The 22,544-nt window shown below is 44.1% G+C and overlaps 1 protein-coding gene across 2 annotated transcripts in view; it reads right to left on the reverse strand.

The window, feature by feature from the left end:
- Cdep (Chondrocyte-derived ezrin-like domain containing protein) overlaps positions 1-22,544 on the reverse strand; it is a 58,901-nt gene that overhangs the window by 13,322 nt on the left and 23,035 nt on the right. For both annotated transcript variants that reach the window (XM_089543015.1, XM_089543014.1), the window contains 5 exons: positions 12,460-12,644; positions 6,356-6,439; positions 4,693-4,817; positions 3,022-3,088; positions 737-911 (listed from right to left, as the gene is read on the reverse strand). In XM_089543015.1, coding sequence (XP_089399141.1) covers positions 737-911; positions 3,022-3,088; positions 4,693-4,817; positions 6,356-6,439; positions 12,460-12,644 — 636 coding nt within the window. The remainder of the gene's footprint in view (positions 1-736; positions 912-3,021; positions 3,089-4,692; positions 4,818-6,355; positions 6,440-12,459; positions 12,645-22,544) is intronic.

Consider the following 22,544-nt stretch of genomic DNA (forward strand, 5'->3'; position numbering starts at 1 on the left):
TACATCTGCTGGCGTATCCTTAGGACCCTTTGTTTTTTGTTTTTCTTTTTTTCAGAATTTGGGGGTAAAAAATCTGGCACTATTTGTTTATATTGAATTTGGGTAGCAATTGGATTATGCAGCAAAAATTCCCGTTATTCATATTTCTTTCGGTTGCTTTTTTGCAGCAAAGGACAATATGCTTTAAATGCATATTGTAGTGTAGGCTGTGTTGCCAACACTACAATTTAGAGGTGGAAACACAGCCAGTGTAGGCATGCCCACAGAAGCCTCGAAAAGCATGAACTCCTTCATTGCTTGGAGGTGCAGCATCCTTGAGTTTGGGGCTCCGGCTGCCAGGATTATCTCTATGATTATTTCCATGATCTCTTCTAGTTCATGCGATTATTTTATGCCAGTATTATAGCAGTGCCATTATTCTTATTACCGTCGACAGTTTATGATTTCACTGCTTGTCATTTCCTTTGCTTCTGCTCTTTGAATTACTTGTTCCACTGCTACTGTGCCCTTTTTGCACACAGCCCAGAAATCAGTCAAGCTCATCAGAGAACTTTCTTCTGGCGTACTCCCCCCCCCCCCCCCCCCCCCCCGCCTTTTTTTTTTTCTGGCGGTATAAAGACTGACTGACTGGTATTTCCTGTTTCCGTTGGCACCTGTCTCTCTCTTTCTCTTTCAAGCACGCACGTAGGCACACACGCACATGCATGCACTATGCCTGGTGGAAGAGAAAGCATACTTTCAAAGAGGGAAGCGTAGATGAAGACACGGTGCACAGGCCGCAGAAGAAAGAGCGACAGCGGCAGGTAGCAGTCGCACTGCAGCTCAAACTCCCGGCAGAGCCGTTCCGAATGGGGCCCCGCGTACAGGCTGTCCAGAATGGCTGGCAGTTTCTCCAGGTACCGCTCGTCCAGCTGTGCACAAAGTGGTCGAACATCCCTCAACAACCCGTCTCTCTTCTGGCACGGCCCAGGCGAATGCTAGGCATGCTCAGAGTAGCTTGCACTTGCATGGAAGCCTCACGCAACTGAACTGGCTGTTGTCATCTTCCTGAGAGACCACCCTTGCTAGCACAGCATAGTAAAATGTGTGCAACGTCATAAAAATCGTACTTTGAGCTGCTTTCACTCTGTGAGGCTATACAAATACCACACAATGATAAAGCAGTTCCATGAAACACTCACTAGGCGCAACTAGAAAAAAAACAACAACAAATGAAGACTGTGCAGAGAAATGTGCTATCAAATTTTATTAGATGGGGTGTATGAACAATGGCATAACACCATAGAAAGTACCACATTACCGGACATAAGTAAACATTTCTGAATTGAAATGATGAGCATCCACTACCGGGTGACTGACCTGTACACACGGCAAACCTTTATACCATATTACTCGTGTAATGAACCCATTCGCCTCATGAACTGACCCCTCACTTCAGTTGTTGAGAATGGTAATTTCTTTAGTTGCGAAAGCAACACTCCGACAGCCAAAGCGAGACATCGGGTGGCCGCCGTCGGGCCATAGCTATGCTGACTTTGTTTCAATTGGTCGAAATGGTCGTGATGTCCCCGTGCGCGAATTTCGAACGGGGCCAATTGTACTTTGGCTAGTAACCATGCAACCAAGTACAGGGATCGTATAGTGATGCTCCAAGTAAGTGGGACTGAGTTTAGGTAATTGCTTATTTAACCAATTAGCCTAATTAACCTTTCTAGTCAGACCAGATAAATAAATAAAACCAAGTAAGAAATTGGTCGAGCTGGGGAATCGAACCAGGGTCTCCGGAGTGCGAGACGAGCACGCCATGCCAGCTCGATGGTTTGGAATGAACAAAGGCGCGTCTAGTGAATACGGTGTCTTCGTTCGGTTACGTTTCCTCATAAACCAATTTACCAACGAGCAGGGCATACAGCTGAACGGGCGATGGCGTTGTGTGGACTCCCTAGCAGCGTTGCAAGACGTCGTGTTCCACTCTTAGAGTGAAGCTTAACATCTTAACCACACATCAGTGACACAAGCAGCAGCACCGCGCTTAAGGCTTTCGCCTCACCGCAGTTTAGGTCAACAAAGTGCACCCCTGAATTTTTAAATTGTTGGCTTTTCTTAGTACGTTCCTCAGTTTTGCGCTGTCGACAGCGTTATTCCTTTTTTTATTCTGCACAAGCTATTACTGTTGCCTACACACCTGGTGCAGTGAAATGCTAAGAGACCAGCTGACGGCATGACAAAGAATGTGAACTTGTTTGTGTTTACGGACATTTTTGCTTAAGCAATGACTAGTCTGAATGACACACACGATAGGGTTGAACCCTACCATAACAGGCACTGCTTCTGCACTTTCACATAAATAAAGTGTCTTCAATCCTTGTGCAAGTGGTCTACAGACTGTCGCAAGAAATTATAGAAATAAAAAAAAAAGATTTTCTATGTACGCTCCACTCAAAGCTCCCTTAGTCTGTCTGAGAAATAAGACTCCTAAAAACCCTCATACAACAGCACGCAAGCATGAGGACTACAGTAACACTGTTCCATTTAGGCCTGTGCCAGCGTGTTGCCATGGTTCAACAAATGCAAAACCACTCATAACGAGGAAGCACCATAGTGCATGCCAGTAAAAGGCAACGTAGAAGGCTCTTCTGGTGTAAGTGCAAACACGATCACTTAAACTTCTCAGGTCCTATGGACACGACTGTGTACATTGGGTGTCACTGCTTTTCGTGGGAGTGTACTACTACTACTACTACTACTACTACTACTACTACTACTACTACTACTACTACTACTACTACTACTACTACTTGTACACTCATTTCTTTGCTGCATACGAATTTAAGAACATTTACAGTGTGACTATGATTTTTTTTTTTACATCTCATAGCAGGGTAAGTAAATAATATTTCCCAAAAACAGCCTGGCTGAACTTTTTTCAATGTACTTTTCTGAAGGTACACCAGAGACACATGCAAAGGAATCTATTTTAAAATCTAAGCAGTGCTAAACCCCATGATGCCACATACTCACCTCTAACAGATGCAAGTAGTCGAGCATGAGGGCGCCAACGCCTGGGGCAGGGAGTGTCTTGCCATCCCTGCAAAGCACTGTTGCTTACCCACGACAAATTACGCAAGAGAGCATTTGTGCCAGTTGTGCCGCCACTGCTCAGCAGCACTAAAGCAGTTTGGAGCATGTGTAACAAGGAGAGCAGACAACACTGCCACGCAGGCTACCATCAGGAGGAGGTTGCCAGAGAGCTTCAGCGATCACCACAGTAAAATCAATGTACTTCAGAAGAGTTGACAGTTGGTCTAGTTGGTACTGCAGATTTAAGGTCAGGTTTTTAGTGCAATAGCCCGACGGCACTTAATCACTTCTGTTTCACTTCTCTAGCCGTGTGCCGTTACGCTGTTATGCTAAAAAAAAAAAAAAGTAACATCAATCCATGCAGCTTTTACATTATCAGAACATTCAGTTGGTAAGCTACTTTTAATAACCAGTGAGAACCTGCCAAATGCCCTATCCCAATACCATGCTGCCTGTCATAAGCTTTGCAGATATTCCTGGACAAAGTGAATTTTCAAGACGTCCACATGAAATCCAAAATGAATACTGCATTAATGCACAGCCAAATGTCTAGATTTGTGGTGAAAGTTCCATGAATTGGAGCTCTTGATCATGCTGGTTGTGAACTTTCCATATAGAGTTCACGTACTGAACTCTGACAGTTTGACTAGGCCGAAATTAGGAGGTTTGCCGACTGTCATGATACCTGTGAGCAGTAAAGAAAACTGTGCTATATCGTTAGCATGGCTTCATGAGCACCATCCATACTCACCACAGCACGAGTGCAACCAAGCAGTGCGAGCAAAAAAAAAAAAAAAAGACACATGTAATTAAAAGCCAAAGCATGTAAAAAACAGGTTAGCACTTCAGAAGACAATGACGACAAACAGCGACAGCTTTTAATGACCGTTTCCATCTGTAAACTTCAGCAAAGTGGCCACTGAGACTGTTACAATTTGAAGTGAATTTTGCAACAGGTACGAGGAGCGAGCTTGGCCAAGAATTCGCCTGAATGAATGTCGCCATTGTCTGCATTATACACAAAGATAGGTGACCAACCCATTGATTTCATTTCATCTGTGCAGAGGCAGGTGAAATTTTTCTACAAAGATCCCACCCTGGAAGTCTTCCAAGGAGTAGCCAGAAATGCGGCGCCTTCTCTTTTGGGACACAACCATAAAGTTGACACCATTCGCACAACACATGGACAACCTCCTGCCTGCCCTCTCATGACTAAAGTGTTGCAGAGCGATTGACAAGCACGATTCAAGCAGTGTCATGGATGGCATCAGTAGGGGTCATAAAGTGGCAATGCCAATATAACAGCTACTTTCTGGGCTGGGTGCTGAAGAGGCCCCATACCGTAATGGACCCCAACCCCCCAACCTTAAAACTTCCTTTTGCCCCTTTACACTTCTTTAACATGATAAAAGTTACACAGGACATGCACAAGAATGTTGATGTTTGGCTAACCATGTGTTGTGCCATCTCCTTTGAGAGGCGAACTCCGGTCAGTGCACTTTCAGATATGAAACAAATTTTTTTTCAGGGTTTCAGAGGTAAAAGAACACTGGAAAAGGCTCATAAGTGTGGTACTAGGTTCTCCTAGTAAACAAGTTTTTAAAAAATTACCAAGAGGTCATGTGCTGTTCAAGTTCATGGAGCAGACCACAGTGCAACTTGTAGATTGGTGCCAAAAGGGAGAAAAGTGCTGCTGTTTCAGATGCGCTCAGCTTTTCTGCCCAGTCCCGGAAGGCCTGCAAAAGAATTGCGGCAGCATAAAATAGAGCACTCTCAGGAGTATTAGTTGCAGTGCACAAGGTGAAAAATTTTGTGAGCGCACTTCACAAAATGAGGGTTGATCTCCAGTCTGCCTGTCAAACCCATTTGCAACAGTGCTCACATTCTGATTTTGTTTGGTAATAACGGTCTGTACAGGTTGCATTTTTTTCACTACTTGCTCATCAAGCAATGGGGCTGGTGGCTCATTTGAGGAAATGAAGCATGCTGAGCAGGCAGCCACGACTGCATTCAAGTGGGTCACTCCACCTGAAATCCACAATATCTGAATTTGGGGGAACCTGCAGAGCCATATGACAATGCAAGAAATGGTATCTAGAATACAAATGTGGGAAGATAACATTTTGTGATGATGAACATTACAGTCAACTCTCACAACTCGAAACATGAAGCTTTGATAAGTTTGCTTTTTGACGACTGTTAATGATATACTGCCAACTGCACACAGTTGTGCCATTTTCGTTTCATCACGCTAGGTGACGTAACTTGTGCGTGAACGCCGCTCGCCTATTTGCAAAAGGTCTTGTGCTGCAATAGCTGCCGCTCCTAAATAAGGCTCCACACTGCTGTGGCACCCATTGTAATCAAAAGGTCTGGCTTCTAATCATAAAAGATTGTCTTCAGGTAATGCGGTGATATACGCCACCGTGCAAGCTTTACAGGTGCAGAGGTTGGACAAGTGTTTGTTAAGGAAGCAGTCTGTGTGATAAAAAAATTGGAAGGGACACTTGAACTCCGCCTTAAGGTTATGACACGATAGCATAATGGGTTAATTCCCATATATGCAGAAGATCATTCTTTACTTTACATTCACAGACCCCTGGGAGTCATCATACCCCTCCTGACGCAGTGGTGCAGCGGTTCAGCGATGCACTACTGCCTTGTGATGGCAGGTGCTCCCAGCGGTGGGCCTTGTGTGGCCCAGGTTGCTCTTCCCGAGTAACCAATCATTAATTTAACTGACACCTGCCACGGTGGGCAGGTTGTGATGATGCTGCAAGGTCATGTGACCTAGGTGGCCCACCTGTCTTTTAGGTTGCTCTCTGGACACCAACTGCCAGAGTCATGCTCATCATGATATTTTGCTCACAACGCCAACTACACTGATATCGGATTTTTTCAGTGACAGGACCTTTAACGCTATCGTGTTCAAAATTCTTACTCCAATCAACTTCAAGACAACTGTGTTGAAGAGTGACATCACTGCCGCCACTTTTTGCCCCGGCTGCTGCACTGCCCAATACTGCACCCGTTTGCTCCCTTTTCACTGCTCTTTCAATATTAATCCAAATGCGATGCTTCCAAGCCCCATTCTTTTGAATGTTTAGCTGATGCATCAGTAAAATTTTACTTCAACACATGTTGTGACAACAACAAATGGGAAAGGCTTGAGAAGAAAGCCGAAGCAGTAATGACCAACACAAGGTGTCACATGATAAATGTCAATTATGTTGCCTTAAATACAAATACACAAAATGGCCAGTGAAGTACCTACCACAACGACCACTTCTATATCATTCTTGTAGCTGCGCTCGGTCATCAGGAGTTCCTTGCAAATAAAGTACTCAGGCGGAAACACCTGGAAGCAAAAGAAGAGTGGCACCATGCAGTGACAGCCAGCAGAGTCATGTGGTGCACCTCTTCATCTTCCAGGCAGCTCAGGTGCATGAGGAAATTCAATAGCCAGTGGGCACCAGTACTACAAAGCAGATTGTAACAGCATTACCAAACTCCTTAAAGACCCATATACAAGGCAAGGCAAAGCAATACTAGACCCTGCTGCCCACAAAGTCTCATTTCATCTAGTTCACATGCTCTGCACTTCCATAGGCATACTTTATGAAGCAGTGGTGCTGAATTCCTCTAGCTCTCAATCAAAAATTTACCTCACTGTCTGCCAAGGGCTCTGCACAGTGGTGTTGCCACCAAAGAGGGTTCTCACACAGCTTCCACCCTCGCCGTTCGATGACGTTCTACGTCACATCAGCGGTAACTCAGGACGTGCCACGTCCGCCGCTTAAGAAAGTGGGTGGTGCTGGTGAACACTCCCAAGGTTAGGTTATTTGTAAACATAAATACCCCCGAAAGCAGATTTGACAGCCGTCGCCGTAGCTCAGAGGTAGAGCACCGGACGCGTAATTCGGAGGTCGTGGGTTCGGATCCCACCGGCGGCATGTGGTTGTTTTTTCTTCTGCTTTTCTAATCAATTTGCTTTAAGCGATAACATATTCAGTAATGTTATAAATGAATCAACACCACAAAATAAATAAATTAATCAAAAATCCCCTCTGCCCCTTGGTTTCTGTGGCTGTTGGCTTCTCTCATATTTATAACGAGCCCCTCATTTCCCTTCCCTTGTTTGCTTAATGATTTGGCTAGATACTTATAAGTAAAGGTTGGACTTTTTTTACTTTTATTTTATAAAAATTCTACGGACTTTTTTTTTTTTTTTACAGAATGCAACTCATTTTTTTTTTCAACGAACATTATTATCGACTGATGATCTATCAACTTTTTTTTGATGATTTTATTCAGTCACCTTGTGTAATCAAAACTCACTCAGTGTTTATCTGAACAACTCTATCAGCATAAGCAGTTTATTTACCAGTTTTTAACGTACAGGTAGTACTGAGAGCTGTGCTTGTAGAAGGAATAGTCATTGTCATTAAAATATCGCAAGTTAAATGAAACAGCCAAGAGACAAAGGCGCAGGTAGAAATGAGTGAGAGGGTGAGGCATCACATGGTTTACATGTTGTTGGAAGTGATAGAACTGCTGCTCAATCGTTCCGGTAAACAGAACATGATACTTTTTCATGACTCTTGTTCATGGCTTCCTGTTAGTGTCCTACCTACATGCAGCAGATAAACATGCTTAACCAACTACTGCAATGAGCGGGTGATGATAGCGCACAAACAGTGCTTAGCCAGCAGACGGCGAGGAGGTGGTGCATCCCAGTCGCCAAAGGTGTGTAAGCTACTGGAGAAATACCTCAAATTGCACAATCTGGCTTCCCTACTTAGTTAATTATCAACTTCAACTGAGTGTAACTCCTACTCAACAACCAGCCACCTATGCCTTGAATGTGAAAAATACCGACCTTTTTCGGTTAAAACCGAGTTTTGAAAACTCAGTTCGGTGTACTTTTATCCAACATGATAGCTAGGCGGGCGAGTTGGTGATACGTTTTCCAAAAATAACAGCACGAAAAACGGGGACGAAGGGTAGAACACAGCGCTTAGCCTGTGTTTTTCTACCCTTCGTCCCCGTTTTTCGCGCAGTTATTTTTGGAAAATGTACTTTTATCCTTTCTTTGGGGGGCGGGATTTAAACCGAAAGGTCCACACTGTACATATAATCCGAAGAAACTGAATGGCAACAAATATTTAACTTCAAGGAAATCTCTCACTGGCGATATCTTAGAAAAATCATTTTTGGTAAGATTTACGAACAACCGCAGTCATGTTTTTAGAATGCAGTATTATATCATTGTCATTTGGAACACAGCTTGAAACAGGTATATGCAACCCAATTTTGAGAATGCAAATTATACCCCGCCCCAACATATCTCAAACAATCTATCCTAGATGCAAAGAAATTTTGAGTTTTTCATGAAAACTGCATTCCAATAACTTTTGATGGCAGATGTAAGTTTTTACATTGTGAATGTTGCCGACAGTCGCAACCCCAAGACTCCCCACACTATCTGCAATGCATGCGTCCTCATCAAAACCATGTTCGTGGACAGCATTCCTACATTAGAAGAAGCACAGATGTACCAGAACAGAGAGTTGTCTGAAAACAACACTGCGAACGGACGATGTTTCTTCCTTCATTGTCATCTGTTCGCGCTGCTATTTTCAAAATGCAATACCAATAATCACAACTGTTCATATAACATAGAGACTAGAACATAAGCCCAATACGGAGGAACCTTGATGTTATGTTCCTGGGAGCTGCATTTTCTTGGCTGCCGCGTTACTGCAGGCTTGTCCTATGATAACCTCCACAGAATGCCATGCATAATTTGGCTGTTACAATGCAAATAGGAGAGTATTCCCGCATGACATGACGTGAATGCTGCCCTGTGCTTGCTTGTGCAACTAGTGCCAACAGCTATTGTAAATTCTGACGTGGTTTTGCCTGGGTTAACTATATACTACAATCAACCGTGGTGTGAAATGTACAGACTGCAGGAGCTTTAACGCACTTTTAGCATGCCCACGCAACACAGCGATGACATGGTGGTGATTGCTGGACCCTACAATGCCCATCAGCACTAGACTGCCACCTGTGCGTGGTAGCTTCTGGCATGCTCCAAACCATGTTGATGCATTGAGCACTTACAGGCCACGTGAGTTTTGTTGCGGCTGTTGATGAAGCACCATCATCGAAAAAAAAGGCAAGAGCACACAAGCAAAACTGTGAAAACAAAACTAGGCTGCGAGAGAATGCATGCGGGCAGCGCTATACAAGGTACAGGGTGTGTCAAAAGTTGGCAGACAGCAGTGTCTCCTTTTAGGCCATGTAGTGGAGCATTTATTCTCACCTTTGAGAACCTTGGTAGCTTCATAGGCATCTTAACTGCAAGATAATACTGCCAAAAAACAGATCCTGTGGTCTGGGAATTTTTTACACATCCTGGACATGTACACATACGAGCTGTCTCCGTGGCTTTTGTTCATGTCTGCATTTTCCTGGTCCTCTGAGGCTTAAAAGGCAGATATTCTGGATTCTAACTGACGTGAAAGGTATAAGATTAAAGCGGTCACTGCGAATATAGTGCGCGAGGATATTCGTGCAGCAGCTTCTCCTGCTCGCTCCCTTTGCGCTCCCTTCTGACAGCTCCTCCGGCAAATGTAGAGCCATTGCAGGACCTTTCCGTATACAGTGAAAGTTCGTTAATTCGAACCTCGATTGAACTACACTACTTGGTCCGGCCAAGCTGCCTGCTCGCACATCAAGCCTGTCTCTACACTTCCTTTTGCACATAGCAAGCGACAACGTCAAGGGTAGCGCCCCTGCTACCATCATTTCACCAGCCCAGCAGCCAGATCCACCACAGTAGAACAAAGGACTCTCTTGTTGATGTCCTGCACCACTCCTCTGCTGCCCCTGCTACATTTGCCTTCTCTTGAAATCCACCGTTACCAAGAGGGACAAATAGATTATTTATTGTTCCTTCAATACTGAAAGAAGGAATTACTGTGTTATCAACTCAATTTAGTATTGCACAATTTAACATACAGTGCCATGAGTTTGCGACATACCACACGGTCTCTGTGGTCTACTATGGTCTCAGATTAGGCTGGCAGTGTTGAAAATAAATAAATAAATAAGCAACCAACCAATGTGCAGTCATTCCTGCATGGAGATCGAATACAAATTTTGATGTTAATGCATTCACAGTAGCCAGCCCTTTTAGTCGAAAATGTCTAGTGCCACTGTGCGGGAGCGAATGAATGTGCAACTGCCGGTCAAAGTTCAACGGCTCCTTGTGGTTCAGTTAGTGAGGTTTGTTGCAGTTGGAATAGGGAAAAATACAGCATAAAAAAGTTAGTCTGCCAGGTGATTGAAATGCTTGATTTTGATGAATGACTTGTTGATTTAGGGTCTGCTGCAAATTAGTGACACTGATCTTTTGGTCTTTCTGTTCCAAGAAAATATACTAAAATGCATGCCAGTGATAGCCATCTATTGAAAAAAAAAAAAGAGCAAAAACACTAGCACAATTGACATATTGTGTGACAAACTGCTAATGCCTTTAAATCTGAACAAATGTAAACTGTTGTTGTTCCCTCGTAAACACGCTGTAATTCAGCATACAGACAGCATTAACACAGTTGCAATTTCCTTTCCCACACAAATACTGTGGATTATACCTCACATCATCGTTATCAAGGGTAACCCATGTCCAAACAACAGTTCTGCTCCCTCACGTGTCCTAGGTAATCTCTAGCGAAACCTCAAATCAGCATCTCCCGAAGGGAAAAACAAAACAAAAAAAAACTGGCTTACCAAACAATCGTCCATCCCCAACTTGAATTCACATCACCCACCTGGCATACATCGCTGAACTTGAGGCCACCCAAAATCATTCAGCTCAGTTTAGCACTTCACAATACTCAAAACAAATCAGTGTCACTGCACTAACGCGCTCTATCTGCCTCCCCACACTTGAGTCACGCCACATCATCTCCAGTCTTCGCTTCCAGCAAAGCTTCTTCTGCCATCCAGCTTCAAGGCCCTCACTGCTAAAACCACTAACCAGAACGTCGCGGAGCCTTAGCCACAGCTACCGCATAGCCAGTATCAGGTGCCGCACTTTAGCCATTACCCTCTGTGGTGGCACAGTGGTTAGGGCGCTCGGCTACTGAGCCAGAGTTCCCCGGTTCGATCCCGGCAGCAGCGGCCGCATTTAGATGGGGGCGAAACACAAAGGCGCCCGTGTACAGTGCAATGTCAGTGCACGTTAAAGATCCCCAGGTGGTAGAAATTATTCTGGAGCCCTCCACTGCGTCACCTCTTTCTTCTTTCACTCCCCCCTTCCTCCCTTACCTTACGGCGTGGTTTGGGTGTCCACCGAGATGTGAGACAATTACAGTGCCATTTATATTTTTCAAAAACCAATTTTCAATTTCAATTTTTCACTTTAGCCATGTACAGTTCCCTAATGGAATGCCCTACCAAGCGACACAGTTTCATCCAACAAACGCAAATCATTTCACGCCAGTACTGTCATTAGTTTCCAGAATGTGTATAAACATGTCAGAACTTATATTAAAGCACTGACTGATTTGCAATTGTGTGTAGTGTTGCATGTGCATTTTTCTCTGCATTCTTGCTATGTGTTACTCTCTTGATCCTCTTCTTTTTTTTTTGCTTTACAGTTTTTGTACTTGTGTTCATTGTGCCAATCTTTTTATTACAAGCGGATATGCACCTATTGCAGAGCCCTCCTTACGTAGAGAATGCCCTTGGGTCTTGAGAATTCTCGTGTTCCAACACAAGTAGGATAAGCTGTCGCAAGCCCATCGAGCTGAAGGATGCATGCTTTGTCAGAAAATATGATGACAACTGTTGGGCAAGAAAGACTAAGTCCATTAACCAAAGCTTGCCCTCTTATCTAGAAAGCTTCACTTCCAATGTACAGGTGCCCACAAAGTTTTCGGAATATGATAATTATAATAAAGCATACTTGGCGCGCAGTCCAAATATGCAGCCACGAAATGAAGATTCAGTCTTGTACTTACCTGTGTGATCTGCGCACTGTACCCCTCAATACCTGGCTGTGCCTGTTTTTCGTGAATTTGATGTTCCGAAAACTTTGTGTAGGCACCTGTACACCACCCCTCTTGCTTTCCCTCCACCTGAGTGCTTATCTTTTTGCCCTCAGTGTCCCTTAAGGCTCTGCCCCGAACTTCTTACACCAGAATTGGAGGCTGAAACCAATCCTTCGAACTACAAACATGACAAATTTTTCTACTGCACCAGTTGCACAGCGTTACTAGCATCGCATGCCAAGAACTAAGTGCGGAGACAGTCATAACAGCCTGCTCTTTCGCTTCCCAAAAAGAAATGTTCAAGGATTTCTCTGACCTTTTTGCACGCATCACCAGCTGGGTCCTGCTTGGAGCAGGGTGATGAAAACACGCCGTCACTGCTAACGTAATGCAAGTTGTTGTTTTCTGGTGGTGGCCCCTGTTCTCTGCGCTCCTTCAAAGGGGTTGTGCTTGGGGATGGGCACACGGCCAATGCGGTGGGAGGGCTCAAATCAAGGGCAACTGAATGGGACAGAAAAAAAAAAAGAAAATCTTCTGCATCAAAAAACCAAAAACCCTCAGCCCAAACTGCCAATCTGAAAACCAGGTGTAATGGAAACCCTAATCAATATAAAATATTCAATATTTGATGAAGAAAAGTCTCGAATTATATCTGACCATGTCTACCCAATGCTAAAAAAAAAAGCTGACCCTTGCAATGAACCAAAAATTATCCCTCACCTCCCATAACTAGTAAGAAAAAAAGAATTGAAAACGTAGGAGAGGCCACTTTTATCCATTTTCAACCCGCCTGCATCTCCTTCAGTATACAACAGGCTTCTCCTTTAAATCTGAGACATTTTCGCTAGTCTCCAAATCTGAATGCAACTGTGGAGTTCCAGGTAAAACTATATAGTGTACCGTACTATTGAAGGATTTCAGTGAGTTGCTGTACATGACATAAGCAGCCTGCCCAAGGCATCCCTAAACTGGTTGTACCTACTCTCATGTCTGATGCGAGTGCACAGTATGACACACTTGTTGTGCAGGCAGTGTGGAAACCCGCATGGTAGAGTACCCCAGCCTTGCAATCAAGTGGCATACAGGAGTTAGCCAAGCAGACAGGCAATCACTAGTAACTGCACAAAGCAAGTGCACCAAAAACAGGCTGCCAATGCCATGCACAGGGGCCCCGGTGACAAACAGCATCTCTCTTTTTTTTTTTCAGGTCGTCACCCCCCATCGCTTGGAAAGAAGGGACCTACACACAGGCAGACCACAGTGGTGAAATATTTATTGTCAAATGCGTCCCAGGATGGCGACACAACAGGGCCCAACCTAACAGAGAGAGCAGCAAGGCTTCCCTGATGGGGAAGCACAAGTGTAAAAGGCCCGCAGGACTACTCTTGCACACCAAAATCCTAAACGAATCGATGATAATGACCTCTTAGCACGACTTCTCATTGGTAGAAGGGAGCTAAGGTTGACTTATTCACAGGTCTATTCACTCTCTAGCAAACGTTTGACTAGTCTGTCGCGACGCCCCACACATGCCGGCCCCAGAGAACATGCGACGAGATCTACAGATGTCACCAACACACGGAGTAGTCAGGGCGACCTGAAGTATCCCTACCACTACGCACTGCCAGAGAGAACAGATGGCTGTACAAGACTGGTAGGCTCAAAATCGTCTCTGAAAGATTGACACAGCATGTTGCACATGTCTGGGGGCAGTGGTTTACGCTTGGTGATGCTTGGTGCTCGAAAGGTGCGTTACAAAACTGAACAGTCTTGGCAGTGTCATTGCATACCGACTGAACCATGCAGAGGAAAGAGAAAAACACGTATTTTGACAGCCAACACAGGAGAGATAACCAGGTTGCAAATACAAGTCCAGGGAAAGTCCGACCCAAGCAAGGAAACAGTGCAGTGTCCCAGCGACCAAGAAACTGCCATCAGCACACTGAAGACACAAGCGGAAAAGCACAAAGAGTGGTTGCACTATGTCTTGTAAAGAACTTTTCCAGCCCAGTTTGCAGATGCCACTCACAGGAGTAAACGCACAGTAATAGGAGAATGTCTACCAATACTAGTCAAGTAACAGTTTGTTAAACAGATGTACATGGTCTCTCTGGCAATGAATAGAAATTTAGAATGTTTCAGAACTGTAGGTATATTGCCCTTGCATCAGGCAGTGGGAAAAAGCAAGTTCCAACTGCTAGCATAACTTGTACACAACTCTCTTTTCTTGCTTTACTTGCAGGCATGTTAGGGTACAAAACCACTTGTTTCCCGTAACAGAATGCGTAAACGAGAGCTAGCTGCTCTTTAATGGATGTATGTGTCCCAAGATTGCATAGCTTGTTTATTTTCAGATGCACAGCTAGCCGACACTGACAAATGTCAACCAACACCAGAGAAAGCAGCAAAGCACATGGATGCCTCCCGACAGCACTGAAAAAACAAGTCAGTCACTAGAGGGTTCAGTGGCAACACCCTCACCCACACTGTGCCAGAACACCAGCATCGAATAGTGAACAGCCTCACTAAGCTCTAGTCAAGGAGCACAATTCTAAAACATGGTCGCACACATCCACGGGGCATATAATTGTGTACATTTCTTTCAAGCACTTCAAAATATGTGTTGCAGCTCTATGCACAGATGTGCTGTTCCTGTATACTTATTGTTGCTGAAGCTTGCATGAGACTTAACTGGATCCTTTTCCTTCAGTACAATTTCCTCCCCACGAACATATCTCTGATTAACCAGTGCAAAAACACAACGGACAAGTGACAACTTGTCAACGGACAACTGAACTTTTATTCCAAAAGAAATGGGGGCAACATAAATATACAGGTTCTAGTCCAGACCTGTGACATAGAAGGCTAGGTAAGCCCCAATTCTGATTTGAAAACGTGTCAGGAGATACCAAATAACAGAACGGTGCGACAAGTACGAACAATTTTTTTGCGGCAGTAAAAAAAGGAGAGGCATTGCCCAGCAAAATCTGCACAGCTCCTTTTTTTTTTCAATGACCCGTCAAGGTAAAAACCAAAGTTTGCTAAGATGAAGGCCAACAAGAAACATGGCAAAATAAACTCACGGTGATAAAAATGAAAGACATGATCTCAAAAGCTAAAAACGATCAAAAGAGTAAAAGGCCAACAAGCAACACGGCAAAATAGTAAAGTGATAAAAGGTACAATGAAGTAAAAGCCAAATGTAATGCTGCGAGCAACAGATGAAGGGCACAAAACATGAAGAAACTAAGACAAACACTACAAAACACATGATAAACCTAGGTTGCATGACAAATCCGGAATTGTGTGATAGTTAGGCAAGTTCTTTTACTGATAGTAAAACTGAAGGTTTAAGAGGCCGCATGTTTTGTTCTTCGTTATTCAGTTTTTTTCAAATTCAGGTGCCAGGCTTACAGGCTTCTCTGATTCAGGCTTTCTACATCATGGGTCTGGTCTAGAAACTGTATAAATATGCCGTCCCCCTCCCCCCCACTCCCTTTTTTTTTTTCTAGAATAGAAGTTGTTAGTTCAGTGCTTCTGTTCACATTTTCCTGTACTTGTCTGTTGTCTTTTTGTGCTGGTTCATCAAAGAACATGCAGGAGCAACTAGCCCAACAGCAAGTGTTAACCACAAACATATGCCTTGAACACAAAATATCCTTTGAAAACAGGCACCTGCCCATCAAGGACACAGCCAAAGTTACGCAGCATGTCTGGACCACATATCGGATTTATCCCAATGTAACGAGAAGGTCGACTTTGTGGGCATGAGACCAAGAAACATAAAAAGCACACAATCCTAGCAAGACAGTTGACACCACGGGCACATAATAGGAAAAAACAAGAACAGGAAAGTAGCCCAAAGGATGAGGCTGCAATGTGCTGAAAGTTGGTAGAAGTCTATGCATAAAACTGCTTCAAAAAATGGCGTTCTCGTGGCTCTTCTTCACAGGAAGGCCACCTTCGAGCCCTAAAGGGACTATGAAACAGTTTTGAAGACTGTCGGTAAATGTGTTCAGAGCACAGAACAAGTAGAACAAGTGCTTTTGAGCATTCACACTAAGTATTAGTCCTTAAAATGGTTCCGGAGGTATATAATTTTTAAAAGGCATGATTTTTATAATCCACGGGATGACTGATAACTGTGTAATGACAGTTTTTGGAACTGCTTTCCAGAGTTGCGTATGCCACAAGTACCGATGATGCCTTGGTAAGCGAGAGGCCACCAGATACTGCAGTTTTTTTTTTACTACCACACACTGCCTTATTCAACTATCTGTGGCTCTGAGCCTCCATCAGTACCAATACGGCATTCTAACTTTTGCTCTCTCTCTTTTTCTGTTTCACGAAGTTGGTGCTGACCTGCATGACACATCAAACGATATATTAGTAAATATGGGATAGTGTGCCCTTGTTGCCACATAATACTCGATTAAACGAGAGGAGCGACTTCTCACTTCTATTTTCTGTAAAAAGCTTTCGTTACATTCGAGCAAATACAGTACTATGCAATCCATTGTCAAGTGTCCTCCCTAGTTTCGTACTGATGCTTTGCCCACAGCAAATTCTCAATGTGCCCTAATGCACATGCCAACAGTGCTCTCTATTCCAAAGACCCAGCCAACACACTCAATGGAGAGAAAAACAGTCACTCAAAAAGTAGCCATAAAAATGAAAAACAGGAACAGCGGACTAACTATTGTGCTTAAGCCGCAAATTAAAGACATGCTTTCCACTGAAAAAAAGGGAGAAAAAGCGCAATCTGAGAATAGTGCCAAACATGCCATTCCAAGATGATGCCAGCCTCACTTTATATTTATGGAGGGCTAGTCTGACAATTTGTATATTATCTACTCTTCTATGTATCTACTACTTTCACCTCTTTTGTCTTTTTTTGCTGCGTGACCACTTCCACAAAACATTGAATGGCACGTAAAAATTATGTTAACTTGCTTTTCCCATCCTCATATGCACCATCTTCTGTTCTTGGGCAAATGTGAATCAACCGGCCTGAACAACGACGCTACCTTGAGAGCTCCTCCTGTTTTGAGTCAAAGTGCTGACCCTCCAGCTTTGACTAAAAGTGCTGGCTCGTAGCATGGATTATGAATAACTAACTAAATAAATAAATAAATAAATATGCAAACAATAAATAAATAAATACACAAACAGATAAGTACATAAATAAATAAATAATCTTCCTTGTCTTGACGACCCAAGTTTCAGTTTTATTTAAGACCGCCTAACCTTTTGGACAAACAAACCAAACCAACCAAACAAACAAACAAACAAACAAACAAACAAACAAACAAACAAACAAACAAACAAACAAACAAACAAACTAAATAAATAAATAGCAATGTCCCTTCATGGAGATCGTATCAGTCAGGCTAGGCTCAGAAGCACTGAGCACTTATTGCCAGGACCGTTTTGTAGCAACGGCCAAAATGAACTGCCCATCATGGCTCTCTCTCCCTGTGCATTAAAATGAAGCACTGTGCCATGCTGACTGCAAATGAATATGAGCAACCACCAGCACCTTGAGCATTTCGCATTGTTCAGCTTCTGGCCCTAGGTAGGCCTACAGAATGTTGGTGAATGAACCCGACAGAACACTCACAGGGCAAATGTGCGTGACAATGAAGCACTTGATCGTCAGGGCACCCTCCTCTAGGCTGTAACTCTGACTGGAAGCTGGGGAACTGCACCTGGTGTGAGTCACCACCTCAGCAGTTTGTGTGTGCGTATGGCATCCAGTCCTGATGATGGTTGCTGTCCTGTAGTTACAATGCGCTCATATTTGCCTCTTGCCAAAAATGAATGTTAACAGAGCCTCATGCTCTCACTTTGCGCTGCAACGAACCCAGTTTTCTTCATGACCAGTACTTTTCACATCCAGCGACTTTTCGCATCCTCTGTCAGGCTTTGGCAATTCACTTTCTTAGCCACAGAGCATTGCAAGTGCACCAACAAAGGCGTCAGATGCCAAGATAATGACAACGACCTAGTGCCCTTCTGATGCACAACTGAACACTGCCTGCCAGAGACTGCATGTTCCCATCAGTTCATTACTTTGCAATCTTAGTGATCCAATGGCTAGGAAATTGCTACCGCACAGAATATTGTCACACTGTCCACACTCTGTACTGTAACACGCACGGCCCGAAGTTTATCACGCTGCTATGTGACCCACTTTTACAAAGATGCCCCTTAGCCAGTTTTTTGTTATTACTAACTTCAGGACTGAGGTTGTGCCCTTAGTGCAGTGGGCAAATTCAGCCTGAATGGGTTACGATGGTGCCTGAGCATTCACCATACTCTACACCTAGATGCATCATCATCACCATCATGATGAAGCTTACCCGGTGAAAATAGACGAAAGTAACCTTACAAGCCTGGTGTTGTGTCCTTCATTTGCCCAATGTTTGCGCATGATGATCCTTTTCGAGAAACTTTATGCGGTGAAAATAACATGCATGCCTTCGTCAGTCTGCGAATACTGCCTCGGGCTACACATTACCCCGTCTTCTCAAAGGCACAGGCCCTGAACTTCCGGCTATGCGTGCATCACATGCAGCCAACTTGTCTCACAGCTCGCTCAACGGCACTGTGAAAGAGGTGCACTGGCAGATCACTGGAGACATGCGGACAACACGAATTTACAAAGGAACAAAGCATTCCAAAGAAAGGATGAACTAGGTTGGAACTATGACTTTGCCGAACGACAATGCAGGCTCACAAACAAGTTACATTAAAGGGACACTAAGGATAAACAGAAGTTGGCTTGTGGCGACAGGATACCGTGCTCTACTCACAGAGAGACCATTCTCACCAAAAACAACTCATTTATAATCTAGAAAAAAAAAAATATATATATAGATGTCACCATTACCTGTCGATGTGTGCGTCGACACTAGTTTTTTTACACAGATCACAGAGGCTACGCTACAATGGCATCCACTTCAGAACGGTGGCAAACTGTCTTTCTTCAATAACATATCACGAGTTTGAATCCACTGATGGGAGGACTTTGAAACCCTTTTTCCTTGGCAATAAATGCATCGTTTGCTGCCAGATGCAACATCAACACAGAAAGAAGGAGCCAGAGAATCAATTTTTACCGAGAACAATACAGGATGAAGCTGTCCTCAGTGTCCCTTTAAAGGCAAACAGAAATGGAACCTTTCCCCCGCAGAAAGACTGTTTTACAGAAGTAAAACAAAAGAAAGTGCTAAAAATAAGAGGTGGCATCTCTAATAGAAAGAGAGTAGTTGTTGCAGCGATTCAGCAGCTCGCTGTTGCCCACACCAACTGCAGTCAGAGATGGCACTGTTGGCACAGCCGTTGCGACAGAAACTGAGTCATTCTCACCGAATCAGGCAAAGAGCTGGTGCATGACCAGCTGCACAAATTATCTGCTGCAGGGTTTTTTTATGAAAATTTACAATTGTGCAAGACGAGCAGCTCGGCCAAACAGTCACTCCAGAGAAAGTCAAGCACCATGCCAGGGGAAAGTTCGCACCCACTTGGAAAACGGTCAGATTGAACTACCAGGCTCTTGAATACCTATAACTGCAGTGCTCTTTCTGACAAGTGAGGAACATTCTCACAATTAGTTTTATGATGCGCGCAGCATGCAAAGGGCTGTTCTGGTCAAAGGAGAATTTCTTTTCAGTACGCCTTTAAAGGTATTGCACACCCGTGTGAGATAAGCAGCATGCTGCCAAAAGTAAGGCAAAATGATAAAAAATTTGGGTGGCAGGGGGGTTCAAAATGACTACGCAATAGCAATGATGCATGAAGCTGCTTCTAATGGTGCTGAACTGTCTGTTGCAAGAGTGACTATAAGCAGAGAAGTGGGAGCTGGCCCACAGAGACAGCTCTTGTAGGGGGCACAGTGTTTGCTCTTGCCAGGAACACCATCAACGCTTTGATCAGCATCTGCTTGCCAGCTCAAAAGGAAAATAGTGCACAAGCTAACACAGGACGACAGATGACACACAGTTTTCTTAGGGAAAGAACTTGACACTATGAATTCTCCACTCTATTTTGCCCTGGGGCCAGTTATGGGCCCTGCTTTCCACACCTCCCCTGTTCTAACACCCACCCCCCATCTGTGGTTATGAAGCGCCCTTTCTCTGCAATGTTGAAATGAAATTTCTGTGCCTTTGACAAATGGAACTTCGCTTTCTGATGCTCGCCCCCTCCTAGCAAAACTCACATTTTAGTATATGTCAAAATTAGGAGAAAAATATGAATCCTGTGAGTGAGTGTGGCAGCCTGTGAGTGAGGCCTCATGTACTAATCCTCTCACTTTGCATTTTGCATGGTAGCGCCGACTTGACGGAAGACCAAGGCTATTGTTAGCTGCACGAGTACAAAAACATTTCCATTGTTCTCAGGTAGTGAATTCTTACTAAGGGAGCTTGTAATTCAGTTAGTTGTTCTGAAAATACAACCGAGCCCGGATATATCGAACCTGAATATTTTTGAATTATTAGCTATATTGAACGCAGATCATCCCCTTCAAAAACCTGTGCACAAGTACTATATAGGAAATTCGTGCAGTATATCAAACTCCAATTTCGCAGGCCGTTTGATATATTGAACTGCACATGCACCCCCTGCAAGTGGTGCATATCCTAACGGCAGTTTTCGATCACTTTCGCGTGAGGAGATGGGTCGGCTGCGCGAACTTGGCCGCCTGCTGGCAGCACTGACACTGTGAAAACAGTGGCCTTTGACCGCTTGCTCTTGTACTGGTGGCACATTGCAGCAAGAAGTGCATCACTAGTGGGGGGTGAAATGTATTCTTGCCCCTAGGTTACAAAGAAGCTTATCGCGTTTCTTAACACATTGATATATATAGATATTTATTACTGATATATTGAACTCTTCTGTGACCATGTTCAAATTTGATACATCCGGGTTTGACTGTATCAACAAAAGAAGATGTGTTCGAGATTCAAGTTACTACAGTGGTAAAAAAAAAATTTGTTCTCTCCCTGCAGTCGTGTACATTCACGTTACTCTTCATGGCATCTCTACAGCTCACCACCCTTCTTTGTTCAAGGCCAGCAACAACCAGTGCAACCCTCCACTATGGGGCAGCCTGTCAGACATCTACTATTCATGCACCACGGGCTGTTGCAATGACTAGGATGGCATTTATGATAATGTGCCTGTGCAAAAGCCTGGTTTGCATGCATCAGCAACAAGGCATGCAACTCCATGGGACACTGTTTCTTTTGCAATGTACTCGTTTTCTTGTCATTGCACCGTCACCAGGTTTTGAAATTTCCACTATGCACTAGATTTCTGTAGCAACACATCCAGTAAAGCAATGTGTCATCCCATTAAGATGACACACAAGCAATTCTTTCTTTCTTTAGCTGAGAATATGCTTTCTGCTGTCAAGAAGCGCAAGCTTATGAGCCTTAAACAATGTAAAGAACTGTTAATCAAGTGAAATTTCCCGCATTAGCACGGCAATGTTGGCCAAGGTTGTATGAGTGTTGTGCCTCGTTAGTAGGCGCATGAGGGTACGTGGGTGTGGAGAAAGCTAGAAGTGACCTAAACTTGTGCATGTGGTGAATGTTGGGGAGTTAAATTGGCACTGCTACATTCACCACAGAATCTGCTTTCTTAGGGCATGCTGTGAGTGAACTGTGAAAAGAGCACACAGTGTAAAGCTGTGCAATGGGTTCAATTGCAGTCACTGATGACTGCAGCAAAACCTCGTTAATTCGGACTACAAGGAAGCAAACAGAAAAAAAAAATAATAAAAACATACAAATAATCAAAAGGTCCTACTATCGGATGGCCTCCCAAAAAACTGGAAAATCATTTGGAGCATAGCAAATTCATTTGGGCGAAAAACCTGGCAAAGGTTACCTCTCTTTGAGATGAAAAGTGTGCAGCAAAAGCGATTTTTCGCAGTTGATAAATGCTCTACCATGTGCACACTGCCGGGAAGCAGAACTTCTCCAAAATAGTAAGGACCTTACAACCTCTTTCAGGATGCGAAGCGGTAGAGGGGGAGGCTCCTCTCAAGTGGCGCCATTGCATGTAAGGAGGCTTTAACACACAAAATGGTGAACAGCACGTGACGGCGTGCAGTTCCGGCGCACAGCAGAGCCGAAGCCTGCAGACGCGGTAAATGCCTGTCGATGTTGGAACTGTGAGAGGCCTTCAGCAAAAACAAAAAGAAAGATCACACATGTGCCATTCCGCATTCGGAATGGCACAGGCCGACAGGTAGTCGACAGCCACAGTCAGCTGGTGTGGAAGCTCAGAAAGTGAAACCACGCAGCCAGACTATTTCCCGGCAAAGCGATGGGAGCCCTCTGATTGCCATCACGCCTGCTGCCACATGAGTTGCGCAAGCAACAGCAAGCATGA

This window comes from Amblyomma mixtum, chromosome 5, assembly GCF_055824585.1.
Source record: "Amblyomma mixtum isolate Tamu chromosome 5, ASM5582458v1, whole genome shotgun sequence".
Lineage (NCBI taxonomy): Eukaryota > Metazoa > Arthropoda > Arachnida > Ixodida > Ixodidae > Amblyomma > Amblyomma mixtum.